Source organism: Salvelinus alpinus, chromosome 6, assembly GCF_045679555.1.
Source record: "Salvelinus alpinus chromosome 6, SLU_Salpinus.1, whole genome shotgun sequence".
Taxonomy (NCBI): Eukaryota; Metazoa; Chordata; class Actinopteri; order Salmoniformes; family Salmonidae; genus Salvelinus; species Salvelinus alpinus.
The window spans coordinates 59,715,458-59,730,170 of NC_092091.1; the positions used below are offsets into that span (position 1 = coordinate 59,715,458).

Consider the following 14,713-nt stretch of genomic DNA (forward strand, 5'->3'; position numbering starts at 1 on the left):
AGATTTTCATACCTTCATACATTTCCTGTACCATACCGGAGTAAACATTTTTTTGGTGGGGTGGGCGAACAAAGCTAATTTAGGCAGCATGGATGTTGATTCAGGAGGGGATTGATTGTCTCTGCTGTAACCAAGAGACTTGACCTTGCAAGCTAGCCACTTATCTAGCAAGTTAGCAAACCAAATGCACAGCTGGAGCCATGAGCTGGAGATCATTTATTTGGCGCATCCCATTTTCTTTTTACGGTATTGAAAATCATACAGTTGGTACTTCAAAATACCCCGGTATACCCTCTACTGCCCAAGCCTATTGAACGTGAACTTTGAACTTTGATATTGTTTTGACTACGCCAACAGAAGTTGACTGCTGCAACTAGATCTAACAAATCGACCTGGTGCCAACATGTACTCCTTCCAATCCTTGTGATGTAAATACAATACGATGCACTACATTCTGGTAATACTTTGTTTGCCACGTTGCATCCAGCAAAAGGAACCTTGGACTTTACGAGACAGGTCTAAAATGGGACTCTTCTTCTGTCTGGTGCACTCCAATGACAGATATTGGGCAGCAGATTGTCAGAGAGGTGGACAACAAGCTTTGTTCACAGCACCCCATGTATTTTCCTGTCACTCAAACATTCTTGGCTGTCCATTGACCATCGAGATGATTAGTGAATACTCGACATGTGTCGAACATGAATAAATTCATGAATTTGTATGTCTGATGTTGTGACTGTATCATGTCTCTCTTTTGTTGTGGAATCTCTTTGAACGCAGTGCAAATTCTGTACCTAATACACATTTCTGTGTAAACACACAATAAAGTACAATCTAATCTAATCTAAATATTTTAAACACTTTTTTATACTTTAGAGTTGATGTTGGTTCGGTGTGTCTAGTACAACAGAATAGTCCCAAAAATACAAACCTCAATCTAGTTTGATCCAGAGTTTAATTGGGATTTAAAATGGCTTCCCTCTAGATGAAATTCAAACAGGATGCTGGGGGAAATCATTGCAATTAAAAATAGAAATTTCCCTACAAAAAGAAGATGTGTCTTTTGTTTTTCACCGAGCTCTCTAATTTGACGTCACTGTGTGCTGTGTACCAATTTCCGTTAAAGAGGTTTAGCAACAAAGCCAGTGGGATATTTAGGGGCCGTAAACGCTTGTCATAAATGGAGACATACGCAAAGCACTTAATGCCGTATTATATGCTTAGAAATCATGTATTCTGCTTGGAGCTACAATAACAGACTCTGGAGTGGCAGAGGGGTTTGGATTCTATGATGATCCAAAATAACATTAATGAAACGAAAACAAACTTTGGAACTTGGAAGTTTGAATCTGAAGTTTACCTAAACATCATTGAAACTTGTAATGTGTATACATGAAAAGACATGAATTTGATAGTATACGAATGGCTTGTAGACCATATATAGCTTTTACACCAGACTCTATAATCAGACTCTGTAGCATAGACATGCAGTGCATTCGGGAAGTGTTCAGACCCTTTGGCTTCATCCACATTTTGTTACGTTGCAGCCTTATTATAAAATGAATGAAATTGTTTTTTCTTCTTCCTCATCAATCTACACATACAGTACCAGTCAAAGGTTTGGACTCATTCAAGGGTTTTTCTTAATTTTTACTATTTTCTACATTGTAGAATAATAGTGAAGACATCAAAACTATGAAATAACACATATGGAATTGTAGTAACCAAAAAAGTGTTAAACATATCAACATATATTTGAGATTTGAGATTCTTCAAAGTAGCCACCCATTGCCTTGATGACATCTTTGCACACTCTTTGTATTCTATCAACCAGCTTCACCTAGAATGCTTTTCCAACAGTCCTGAAGGAGTTCCCACATATGCTGAGCACTTGTTGGCTGCTTTTCCTTCACTCTGCGGTACAACTCATCCAAAACCATCTCAATTGGGTAGAGGTTGGATGATTGTGGAGGCCAGGTAATCTGACCCAGAACTCCATCACTCTCCTTCTTGGTCAAATAGCCCTTACACACCCTGGAGGTGTGTTCGGTCATTGTCCTGTTGAAAAACGAATGATAGTCCCACTAAGCTCAAACCAGATGGGATGGCGTATCTCCGCAGAATGCTGTGGTAGCCATGCTGGCTAAGTGTGCCTTGAATTCTAAATAAATGACAGACAGTGTCACCAGCAAAGCACCCCCACACCATCACACCTCCTCTTCCATGCTTCACGGTAGGAACCACACATGCGGAGATTATCCTTTCAACTACTCTGCATCTCACAAAGACACGGCGGTTGGAATCAAAAATCTCAAATTTGGATTCACCAGACCGAAGGACAGATTTCCACCGGTCTAATGTCCATTGCTCGTGTTTCTTGGCCGAAGCAAGTCTCTTCTTCTTATTAGTGTCCTTTTGTAGTGGATTGTTTGCAGCAATTCGGCCATGAAGGCCAGATTCACACTGTCTCCTCTGAACAGTTGATGTTGAGACATGTCTGTTACTTGAACTCTGTGAGGCATTTATTTGGGCTGCAATTTCTGAGGCTAGTAACTCTAATGAACTTATCTTCTGCAGCAGAAGTAACTCTGGGTCTTCCTTTCCTGTGGCGGTCCTCATGAGAGCCAGTTTCATCATAGCGCTTGATGGTTTTTGCGACTGCACTTGAAGAAACTTTCAAAGTTCTTGAAATTTTCCGCATTGAATGACCTTCATGTCTTAAAGTAATGATGGACTGTCGTTTCTATTTGCTTATTTGAGCTGCCATATTATGGACTAGGTTTTTTACCAAATAGGGCTATCTTCTGTACACCACTACTACCTTGTCACAACACAACTGATTGGCTCAAATGCATTAAGAAGGAAAGAAATTCCACAAATTTACTTTTAACAAGGAACACCTGTTAATTGAAATGCATTCCAGGTGACTACCTCATGAATCTGGTTGAGAGAATGCCAAGAGTGTGCAAAGCTGTCATCAAGGCAAAGCGTGGCTACTTTGAAGAATCTCAAATATAAAATATATTTGGATTTGTTTAACACTTTTTGGGTTACTGCATGATTCCATGTGTGTTATTTCATAGTTCTGATGTCTTCACTATTATTCTACAATGTAGAAAATAGTAAAAATTAAGAAAAACCAAGGAATGAGTAGGTGTGTCCAAACTTTTGACTGGTACTTTAATACCCCACAATGACAAAGCAAAACAGGTTTTGGAAATTTACCGAAATTTATAAAAAAAAAACTGAAATATCAAATTTACATAAGTATTCAGACCCTTTACTCATTACTTTGTTGAAGCACCTTTGGCAGAGATTACATCCATAAGTCTTCTTGGGTATGACGCTACAAGTTTGGCACACCTGTATTTGGGAAGTTTCTCTAATTCTTCTCTGCAGATCCTCTTAAGCTCTGTCAGGTTGGATGGGGAGCATCGCTCCACACCTATTTTCAGGTCTCTCCAGAGATGTTCGATTTGGTTGAAGTCCGGGCTCTGGCTGGGCCACTCAAGGACTTTCAGAGACTGGTCCCGAAGCCACTCCTGCATTGTCTTGGCTGTGTGCTTAGGGTCATTGTCCTGTTGGAAAGTGAACATTCACCCCAGTCTGAGGTCTTGAGCGCTCTGGAGCATGCTTTCATCAAGGATCTCTCTGTACTTTGCTCTGTTCGTCTTTCCCTCGATCCTGACTAGTCTGCCAGTCCCTGAAAAACATCCCCACAGCATGATGCTGCTACTACCATGCTTCACCGTAGGGATGGTGCCAGGTTTCCTCCAAACGTGACGCTTGGCATTCAGGCAAAAGAGTTCAATCTTGGTTTCATCAGACCAGAAAATGTTGTTTCTCACAGTCCGAGAGTCTTCAAGAGCTTTTTGGCAAATTCGTAGAGGGCTGTCATTTGCCTTTTACTGAGGAGTGGCTTACGTCTGGCCACTCTACCATAAAGGCTTGATTGGTGGAGTGCTGCAGAAATGGTTGTCCTTCTGGAAGGTTCCCCCATCTCCACAGAGGAAGTCTGGAGCTCTGTCAGAGTGACCATCGGGTTCTTGGTCACCTCCCTGACCAAGGCCCTTCTCCCCCAATTGCTCAATTTGCCAAGCTCTAGGAAGAGTGTTGGTGGTTCCAAACCTTCCATTTAAGAATGATGGAGGCACCTGTGTTCTTTGGGACCTGAAATTCTGCAGAAATGTTTTGGTGCCCTTCCCCAGATCTATGCCTCAAAACAATCCTGTCTCTGAGCTCTAGGGACAATTCCTTCAAACTCATGGCTTGGATTTTGCTCTGACATGCACTGTCAACTCTGGGACCTTATATAGACAGGTGTCTGCCTTTCCAAATCATGTCCAATCACTTGAATTTACTAGAGGTAGACACATGGGGAGGCAGGTAGCCTAGTGGTTAGAGTGTTGGGTCCGTAACTAAAAGGTTGCTAGTTCGCGTCCCTGATAAGGTAAACAGCTGTTGTTCTACCCCTGAACAAGGTAGTTAACCCACTGTTCCAAGGCTGGTATTGTAAATATGAATTTGTTCTTAACTGACATGCCTAGTTAAATAATGTTTGTTTTTTTATCTCAAGAATGATCAATTGAAACAGAATGGAACTGTGTAAAGTATCTGAATACTTCTGTAAATAAGGTCGTTCTGTTATTTATTTTTTAATACATTTGCCAAAAATTCTAAAAACCTATTTTCGCATTGTCATTATGGGTAATTGTGTGTAGATTGATGAGGAAAACGTTTTTTTTCATCCATTTTAGAATAAGGCTGTAATGTAAGAAAATGTGGATAAAGTTGAAGGGGTCTAAATACTTTCCCAATGCACTGTACATGTACAGTGGGGAGAACAAGTATTTGATACACTGCCGATTTTGCAGGTTTTCCTACTTACAAAGCATGTAGAGGTCTGTAATTTTTATCATAGGTACACTTCAACTGTGAGAGACGGAATCTAAAACAAACATCCAGAAAATCACATTGTATGATTTTTAAGTAATTAATTTGCATTTTATTGCATGACATAAGTATTTGATACATCAGAAAAGCAGAACTTAATATTTGGTACAGAATCCTTTGTTTGCAATTACAGAGATCATACGTTTCCTGTAGTTCTTGACCAGGTTTGCACACACTGCAGCAGGGATTTTGGCCCACTCCTCCATACAGACCTTCTCCAGATCCTTCAGGTTTCGGGGATGTCACTGGGCAATACGGACTTTCAGCTCCCTCCAAAGATGTTCTATTGGGTTCAGGTCTGGAGACTGGCTAGGCCACTCCAGGACCTTGAGATGCTTCTTACGGAGCCACTCCTTAGTTGCCCTGGCTGTGTGTTTCGGGTCGTTGTCATGCTGGAAGACCCAGCCACGACCCATCTTCAATGCTCTTACTGAGGGAAGGAGGTTGTTGGCCAAGATCTCGCGATACATGGCCCCATCCATCCTCCCCTCAATACGGTGCAGTCGTCCTGTCCCCTTTGCAGAAAAGCATCCCCAAAGAATGATGTTTCCACCTCCATGCTTCACGGTTGGGATGGTGTTCTTGGGGTTGTACTCCTCCTTCTTCTTCTTCCAAACACGGCGAGTGGAGTTTAGACCAAAAAGCTCTATTTTTGTCTCATCAGACCACATGACCTTCTCCCATTCCTCCTCTGAATCATCCAGATGGTCATTGGCAAACTTCAGACGGGCCTGGACATGAGCTGGCTTGGGCAGGAGACCTTGCGTGCGCTGCAGGATTTTAATCCATGACGGCGTAGTGTGTTACTAATGGTTTTCTTTGAGACTGTGGTCCCAGCTCTCTTCAGGTCATTGACCAGGTCCTGCCGTGTAGTTCTGGGCTGATCCCTCACCTTCCTCATGATCATTGATGCCCCACGAGGTGAGATCTTGCATGGAGCCCCAGACCGAGGGTGATTGACCGTCATCTTGAACTTCTTCCATTTTCTAATAATTGCGCCAACAGTTGTTGCCTTCTCACCAAGCTGCTTGCCTATTGTCCTGTAGCCCATCCCAGCCTTGTGCAGGTCTACAATTCTATCCCTGATGTCCTTACACAGCTCTCTGGTCTTGGCCATTGTGGAGAGGTTGGAGTCTGTTTGATTGAGTGTGTGGACAGGTGTCTTTTATACAGGTAACGAGTTCAAACAGGTGCAGTTAATACAGGTAATGAGTGGAGAACAGGAGGGCTTCTTAAAGAAAAACTAACAGGTCTGTGAGAGCCGTAATTCTTACTGGTTGGTAGGTGATCAAATACTTATGTCATGCAATATAATGCAAATTAATTACTTAAAAATCATACAATGTGATTTTCTGGATTTTTGTTTTAGATTCCGTCTCTCACAGTTGAAGTGTACCTATGATAAAAATTACAGACCTCTACATGCTTTGTAAGTAGGGAAACCTGCAAAATCGGCAGTGTATCAAATACTTGTTCTCCCCACTGTATGTCATGTCTTCAAGTTCTCTGTTGCCAAGATGTATTGTCTGGCACAACTTGAATGATGAATTGAATTGAATGACCTGCCCTCAATCATACACAACACGACAAGTAAACACTGTTGTTGTGCCTGGTGTACGACAAACACACAGACACACAAGCGTGCATGTAGCGTTTACACAAAACTTTGGCACACAAACAACATTCTGCTTCTGAAAGGCTGGAAAACAATGCAACATCGCTGGGTTGAGAGAGAGTGCTTCAGATTAAAGTTCAATGTGCAGTCAATCACACACACACACACTCTCCTGCGGAACAGCCATTCCGTTCGCTGGCAGAGGGGCAGGCAGGCCACATGGGCAGAGGTGGTGGTGGCTACCACGTTCCCCGGATGCCGAAAATGAGCATTAATCCACAATTGGACCAATCTGTTTTATGCCCATTTGACGCCAGGCCAGTCCACCGGGTCCCTCCCTAACCGGGAGTGTCTGTCCCAAAGCAACGCTATGGGACTTTGCACTTTGTCTGAACTTGACAAAATACTTAAATATCCGCTGAGGAGAAAATAGGCATGAGCAGTGTCCCAAATGGCTCGCTATTCTCCTTATGGGCCCTGGTCAAAAGTAGTGCACTGCACCATTTGGGATGCATATTAATGGAAACTTGCATGGAATTCAAACCCTTTCTGTTATTTTTGTTTATTCCCATGCCTGAGTTTTCCCATACCACAAAACCCCATTTTGGTCAGCATCAACAAACAGACTTTGGTTGTCTGCGGTTTATCCATAGCTCGCGGACTGCTCGAGGAGTCAAGTCATAATCCGTGTTTACATTGACAAAACGAACCGGCACTTGCATTCCATTCCATCCCATAAATAACAACCATGTCAAACATTATGTAGCCTGGTGAGACAACTCCATGCCAATAGACCTGGAAAATAATAAGGAAAAGTGTCAATCAATATGGTCGCCATGAGGCATACGATTTGCCAATGGAGGGTTTTCTCCTTTTTTGGGAGGCTTGAATAGAAAGAAAATTGTGAGGGCTTTGAGCTGGACATGCACCATCTTTGGGAACAGGGCTGGGAAATTGCAAACGCTCCCGAAAGGCATAAAACTAAGGATACAGGGAAACTGGGTGGCTGGGTGGCTGGCCTGCTTAAGGGATGTTAGTATTCGCCAAACGCTGTTGTGGAAACAGTGTTAGAGAGATACATCATTTTTTCACGTGGCTCAATTGAAGCCTGTCACATAGGTCCATTATTAATGACATCATACAGAGCCAATTATTGTTGAGTAGAAAGCTGACAAAAGACTGAATGGATATTCATGTCAATGTAAATGGTTTCATTCAAAGCAGATATTCTAACTAGGGTTGGGCGGTATTTCATACCTTCATACTGTTCCTGTGCCATACCGGGGTATACGGTATTGCCAGCAGCGCAGACAAGGGGCCCTATTTCTTTCCAAGCATAAAAATAAATAAAAAAGCATTTAGGCAGCAGGGATCTTGATCCAGCAGGGGATTGTCTCTGCTGTAACCAATAAGCTTGATCTAGCAAGTTAGCCACTTAGCTCACAAACCACATTTTTATTTTATTTAACTATTAAGAACAAACTCTTGTTTGCAATGACAGCTTACCCCGGCCAAACCTGGGCCAATTGTGCACCGCTCCCTAGGGGAGTCCCAATCATAGCCAGATGTGATTCAGCCTAGATTTGAACCAGGGTCTGTAGTGATGTCTCTTGCACTGAGATGCAGTGCCTTAGACTGCTGCGCCAGCCCTGAGCTGGAGACATTTGGTTTGGCACATCTTAGATACTTAACTGTTTGTTTTAAGCGCAGCAAGGATTTGCAACTATAATGACAACGCAAGGAGATAACTGACAAATCAAACAATAATTTTAGGGTGAGTATATACAAGGAAAAATAGGACACCAACTACTGTGAAGTTGACAATAACGGCTTCATCTCAACAGTCTAAAGTAGCTTCCTCAACTTGTCTCCTTTCCTTCATCTGCACTGATGTGAAAGGACTGGACTGGACAGGTGAAGCCGTTTAATAATTCGGGACTACCAATAGGACTTTCATATCAGTGGAAATGAAGGACATGAGACAAGGAGTGGGCGCCACTTTAGACTGTTGAGATGCAGCCATTATTGACGCAGAAGAAGGAGAGGGAGCCACGTCAGACTATTGAGATGCACCCAGAGAGACTGCATTTGCTAAATCAATTGAACTCTGTGCATTCAAATGTATCTGCCCTCCCCTCCTCAAAGATGTGCTCCCTAAATAAGAATCGTTTTTGTCACAGACTGGGCACCATAAAATGTGATCAAACCTGTAATACCAAATTAAAAATATGTGATTTGTTTCTGCACCTGATGGAATGTTCAATTCTATTTACTGTGTAAACTATTAAAAGACTCAAATCCAGGACAAAGCGATTGTGCAATTCTGTGTATGTTTATATCAAACGGAAGTGATTATAATGATAAATCAGGATGGAGAGGGAGGTGGGACGAGGAATTACAGGAAGTCTTAATAATAATCATAATCTTCACATTAGGGGGAAGGACTTAATATGACTGGCACAAATCTATTTTTCTTAAATCACTTAAAAGATGCTCTGCGTTTGACATTAGGTCTAGGCTGTGTCAATCAAACGCAACTAATATCATGAAACGTCAAGGAGAAAAAAAAGTAATTTGTGGGGTAAAAAAAGTTATTTATCTTGATACACAGTCCAGTAAACTATAAACCCTCAAATCTGTGTACAATGTGGATTCGTCTAAAATTCAAATCTGTCTATGAATGGCCAGAGCGGCACCGGATCCCAAAGCATGTCCATTTGGTATTTGGAGAACTCACCAGTCAGTAATAATGTAGGACTAAATATGTATTTTCTCAACAGCTTAACTTCTATCTGGCGCAGATGTTATCTGTAGCCTATCAAATCACAATGTTATTACTGAAGAGATTTTATTTTTTTATGATATGTATATTATTGCGTTCTCACACAAGAATGTCGTAGGTTCTTATCACAGGGTTACAGCAGTACTGTACTTTGGAATAGAATCATTTAGACACATGAAATATCCAAACATAAGTTAAACAACCACGCCACAGTACAATACTATAATGCATTTAAAATATCCATACTGTACAACATATAACATTATCCTACATACAACATTATCCTACATTATAATATAAAACACATTCTATATCCGATCTGCCATCTGGTGATAATAGACTGGACACAACAGCCCCACTCGGATTCCAATTTATAAAAACCAAGTGCGCACGTGACGCATGTTCCGTCACTTAATCCAATTTTTCCATTGAAAAATAAAACGGAGAGTTGAAGATGTTCTCATTCGGACATCCCAGTTTAGTTACATGATTGATAGGATGTGAAATGCAAACCCAAACTAAGCATGTGGAGCCTGTGGCGCACATGTCTGTTGAAATACACTGCTGTCCATCCTATAGTTTCTCTTGAGTAGCTCCGGGCGGCGCGTGTCAATCTATCTCCGCGTGTCTATTTTTCATTGACCCTCTCTAGCTATTGTTATTGCCTGGGGTATAGTATCATAGGGTATACGATCAGGCTACCAACATTGGCACGGCATCTTCTATAACGCGCGGGTAGCTACCTCCAAATGCCACCGGACCATTTCTTTCACCTTAGCTTTAAGCTCAAACTAAATTCATTGGGATAGACCAGTGCATTTTATTGATTTTCATCGATGTAGGTAGTAGGCCTATCACAAATTCTGCACAAATAAGTCTACTTGTTTAGTTAATTTCTACATTTGCGCGCGAACAGCGTATACAGCTTTACCCAAACGCCTGTCCTTTATTGATGTCATATTTCGGACTCAACTGTATCAAAACAACAATGTCGTGTCAAATACAACACTTTGAAACTTGTTTATAAACACAACACAATACTTTGGCTACTCCGACCTCATGCACAATAGTATACATTACTCACCTGCATTCCTTAGCTTCTTGTTCCGGTAGACAGAGAATATCACCAAAAGGTTGCCCAAAATATCAACCACGATAGTGAATATCAGGAAGCACCCCAAAGTTGTAGTAACCCACCGTGGGCGGTTCAACACTTCCTCGTAGGGGTCCAGCGACGACCTGTTCAGATATGACCCATTTATAATCATTGTATATTTTGTAACTTTCCCAATTAGCGAAATAAACGTGCCGCCCGTCCCATAATATGCCGTCTACATTTTGGACACGGGGATGCAGTGGTATTCTCCCGTGGGTTTCCTCCTCTCCATATTGCCCGTTATAAGATCCCGTAGACAACCTTCTGTTTTTCCTTCTAGTCACAATGCTCGTGTGTCCGCGTCTACACTTATATGGCTATATGTGTCCCCATCACATTGTTGCTATGTGACATTCAGAAGCAACTTCAGACCTTCCCATGTTAACATGGTGTGATTACAGTGGGCCCGTCGTGGTTGGATGACGGGTAAGTGGTAGCCTAGTGATGCCTCTCAGCGGCCGAAAGAGGGAAAAGCAGCGGACTGCACGCGGCGGCACTCGTTTCCAAGTGTCTTTTGAAGCTCTCCTCGCATTTATTGCTTTGATTACAGCGACTCGTCGTTCATTTATTCAAGCGTTCATTGATACTTTTTTTGAGGAATCGTTCATATTTTTTTTTTATCCTTTCCCACGTTGATTCAGTCACAAATAAAGAAACAGATAACATGCACCTTTTTTAATAACAGATCAATATAAGGATGTTGACTAGACTATGCTATTATTAAGATTATTAAGATTATCATGATGATTATGCTTACTATGATAGAGAAAATACAATTAATTCAAAACATATAACATTATTTACTAATATTATGGAGACAGAAAGATTTAGACAGATGTCATGTAAATCTCTCTCTCTCTCTCTCTCTCTCTCTCATATATATATATATATATATATATCTGTGTCCCAACAGCAGGTGTTGTAAAGAGTAATCCACGTGATTACTATCTACAGAATATCAAAATAAACTCTAACATAGAAACATTCATTGTGTCTCAAATGGCACCCTATTCACTAGTCAGGGCTCATTGGGATCTGGTCAAAAGTAGTGCACTATATGGGAATATGCAGACTTATAGAGAGAGGTTGAGGAGACCGCTTGTAGCTGAGCTGAGGAAATTTAGTGGACCTGACTTGAAAAACCAACACACAACACATGGTAAATTGAATTTATTTTCCCAAAGGAAACTGCGCCCCTGCGACCTATAAGTACAATTATAATCGCTTCCTTCTGCACAAATTCCCACACACACGCACGTACAAGCGCTCACACACAGAGACACACACAAATATCAGCGTGTGGCAGGTACTTTACACTCCCACCAACCCATACACATACACACACACGCTGTTAAGGGGTTGTCACCCAAACCTCCTCTGCCATGTGAATGCAACTTTAATGTGGAGACATCCCACTAATAGGTCTGCTGTGATGAAGGCAGTGCATTAAAAAGGTCTGTGTGGGCTATGTTCTCTCTCTCTTTAATTCTCTCTCCCCTTCTCCCCTTCTTTCATTCACTCTCTTTCCCTCTTCAGCTCTCCCTCTCCATTATCCTTCTGTGTGTGTGTGTGTGTGTGTGTGTGTGTGTGTGTGTGTGTGTGTGTGTGTGTGTGTGTGTGTGTGTGTGTGTGTGTGTGTGTGTGTGTGTGTGTGTGTGTGTGTCAGTGAGTGAGTCCAGTTGCTGTGAGCCAGACCACTTACTTAAAATAGTTTGATTACCGCTGGAAAAGATACCATTGAAGCCTTTTTGCCCGAGTGAAGTTGCAGAAAAACCCATTTTAAAGCGATTGGAACATCTTCAACCAGTCAGAAAACAGAAGCCACAGCGCCGCATTTTGCAGAAGTAAAACAAGCACTTGCTGTCTTTGCAGAGAAAGGCACATTGAGTACCGGGACATAAACCAACTAGGTCTGACAACTAGACGTTCCATCCATATTTCTCAAACAACTTTTGAAGTCAAATGTTGGAAGTGTTTAAGGTTAAGTTCAGGCATTAACTTAGGATTTTTGAGGTTAGTGGTTAAGTTTAGGCATTAACCCCAACATCTTAAAGTCAGGCATTAACTCTGAATGGTTAAGGTAAGGGTTAAGGTTTGGGATAGGCTTGAACCAATATCTCAAAAACAACTTTCTACCGCCGGATTCGAACTTGCAACCTTTGGAATCAGAGGCAGATGCTTAGCAAAACGCCCTAGCAAAACCGAAACCTAATTTAAGTTAACAGCACTCACTGTTGCCCCTAGTGGCCCGGTTTCCACGTCATCTCCCGATGTCCTTGGACATGGATGGACATTGAATACTGACTTGTATCACGGTGACCTGGCTGTAAAAGTATTTTAGCTAACATCGCTATCTGCTTACTGCCTTGGCTTGAGCAAAGAAATGCCGACTGAACAGAAGCCATATAGAGCCTGTCAACAGTGGCGCTTCGCGTTCGTCATCAGCTAAACCACCCCCATAGTTCATCAAAGGACGCTGATCGGTCCGACAAAACCGGTGAGGGCACCAAGCTCGCATCCTCCACTCCCAGCCAGATGTAATTCATGTAGCAAAACAGTAAGTAAACTCATAAGACTTCTGGGTGGTTGTACGAGGTTACAGGTTAGTCTAATTGAGATGACATCTATTTAGCAAAAACCACCTGTTCACAATAGCAGCAGCTTCATCTCGACACCTTGTTCAAAGGGCTATATAGATACAATTTGATTGATTGATTGGCTACTACTCAAGTAATTCAGTTGGACGGGACAGGCTGTCTTCCAAATGGCACCCTATTCCCTATATAGTGCACTAATTTTGACCAGAGCCCTAAAGTGCACAAAAGGGAATAACGTGCTGTTTTGCGACGCAAACACTGTGTCTGACCCAGCAAGGCTACTATATGAGGCTACTTTGTATGTCCACCATGCTTTTAGCTTGTCATAAAATGTTAACATATTGCCCTGAAAGCCAATATGAAGTACTCTTAGACCCATTACTATCTGTCATAAGGTTGGAATGTGTCCATTAGTGGTAGTAAAAATAGTATCCAAACTAAATTGTTAGTGAACCAGGAATAGACTTGAGTTAAGTTGAAGAGAGGTCAAAGGTTACTCCAAACATAACATCATGATTACTTTGGGGTGGGTTCTCATCCTGTTGGGGATTTAGTCAAAGAGGAGGTCTTATACCTGCATGATAAACTCACACACAGCCACGCACGCACACACGCACGTTCACACGCACACGTACAGACATATACATACAGACACAAACCCGCACACACACACACACGTCTCATGCGACCATGAGTAATTCATTGAATGTCTCTGATGTGGCTTCGCCCCACACTCATTAAGGCGGACAGAGGTTCGACTGCTTGTGAAAACGGCCAGCTTCAGTCAGCTGATTCTAGCCATTCCTTCTGGTTAGTTCTAGTCGGGCAGCTTCGTCTCCTATTCAGAGGACCCCCACTTTTGTTAGAATCTTATTGGTCAAGGTCATGCCAAACACTTATCACCACATCTCCTTCGGCCTATCAGTGGCTTTGATTCCCAGGACTTCAATTTCAATTAGTCTATGACCCCAGCACGCTGTGTGGCCCGAAACATGCTTTCCCCATCATAATGAGCACTTCAAAAACATTTCCCTCCTGCTGAACTTTTCCTCCTCTAGACTGAATCCCTCTATGGCTGATGTTTAATTGTGCGTGCATCCAAACCACCACGTAGTTCATGTCAGTTCTCAGATGTGTGCATGTGGACATCTTCTTCCATTAAACTTCCCCTAACCTGGTCATCCGCCTCATCCTTGTTCTGACCAGACATCCTGTAGTGGTTACTACCGGCCTTAAGCCAGCACCTAAGGTTTCTTATTACATTCACGGTCCTTTGATTCTCTACAACCCTACCTCTATTTTTCACTGCTTAATCTCATGATACACTACAGACAGAGAGAACAAGAGAGAGAGAGGAAGAGAGAGACAGAGAGGGAGATTTACTGTTGACTGTTTGTTTATTCAACTTTTGTTTATCCATTTCACTTGCTTTGGCAATGTAAAAGTGTTTCCCATGCCAATAAAGCCCCTTGGATTAGAGAGAGAGATGTAGGGAGGGGAGAGAGAGAGAGAGAGATGTAGGGAGGGGAGAGAGAGAGAGATGTAGGAAGGGGAGAGAGAGAGAGATGTAGGGAGGAGAGAGAGAGAAGAGAGAGAGATGTAGGGAGGGG

At 42.2% G+C, this 14,713-nt stretch overlaps 1 protein-coding gene across 1 annotated transcript in view; it reads right to left on the reverse strand.

Moving 5' to 3' along the window:
• LOC139579017 (melatonin receptor type 1A-A-like) overlaps positions 1-11,022 on the reverse strand; it is a 66,368-nt gene extending 55,346 nt beyond the window's left edge. The window contains exon 1 of the mRNA XM_071407222.1: positions 10,435-11,022. Coding sequence (XP_071263323.1) covers positions 10,435-10,618 — 184 coding nt within the window. The 5' untranslated portion in view covers positions 10,619-11,022. The remainder of the gene's footprint in view (positions 1-10,434) is intronic.
• Between the last annotated feature and the right edge of the window lie 3,691 nt (positions 11,023-14,713).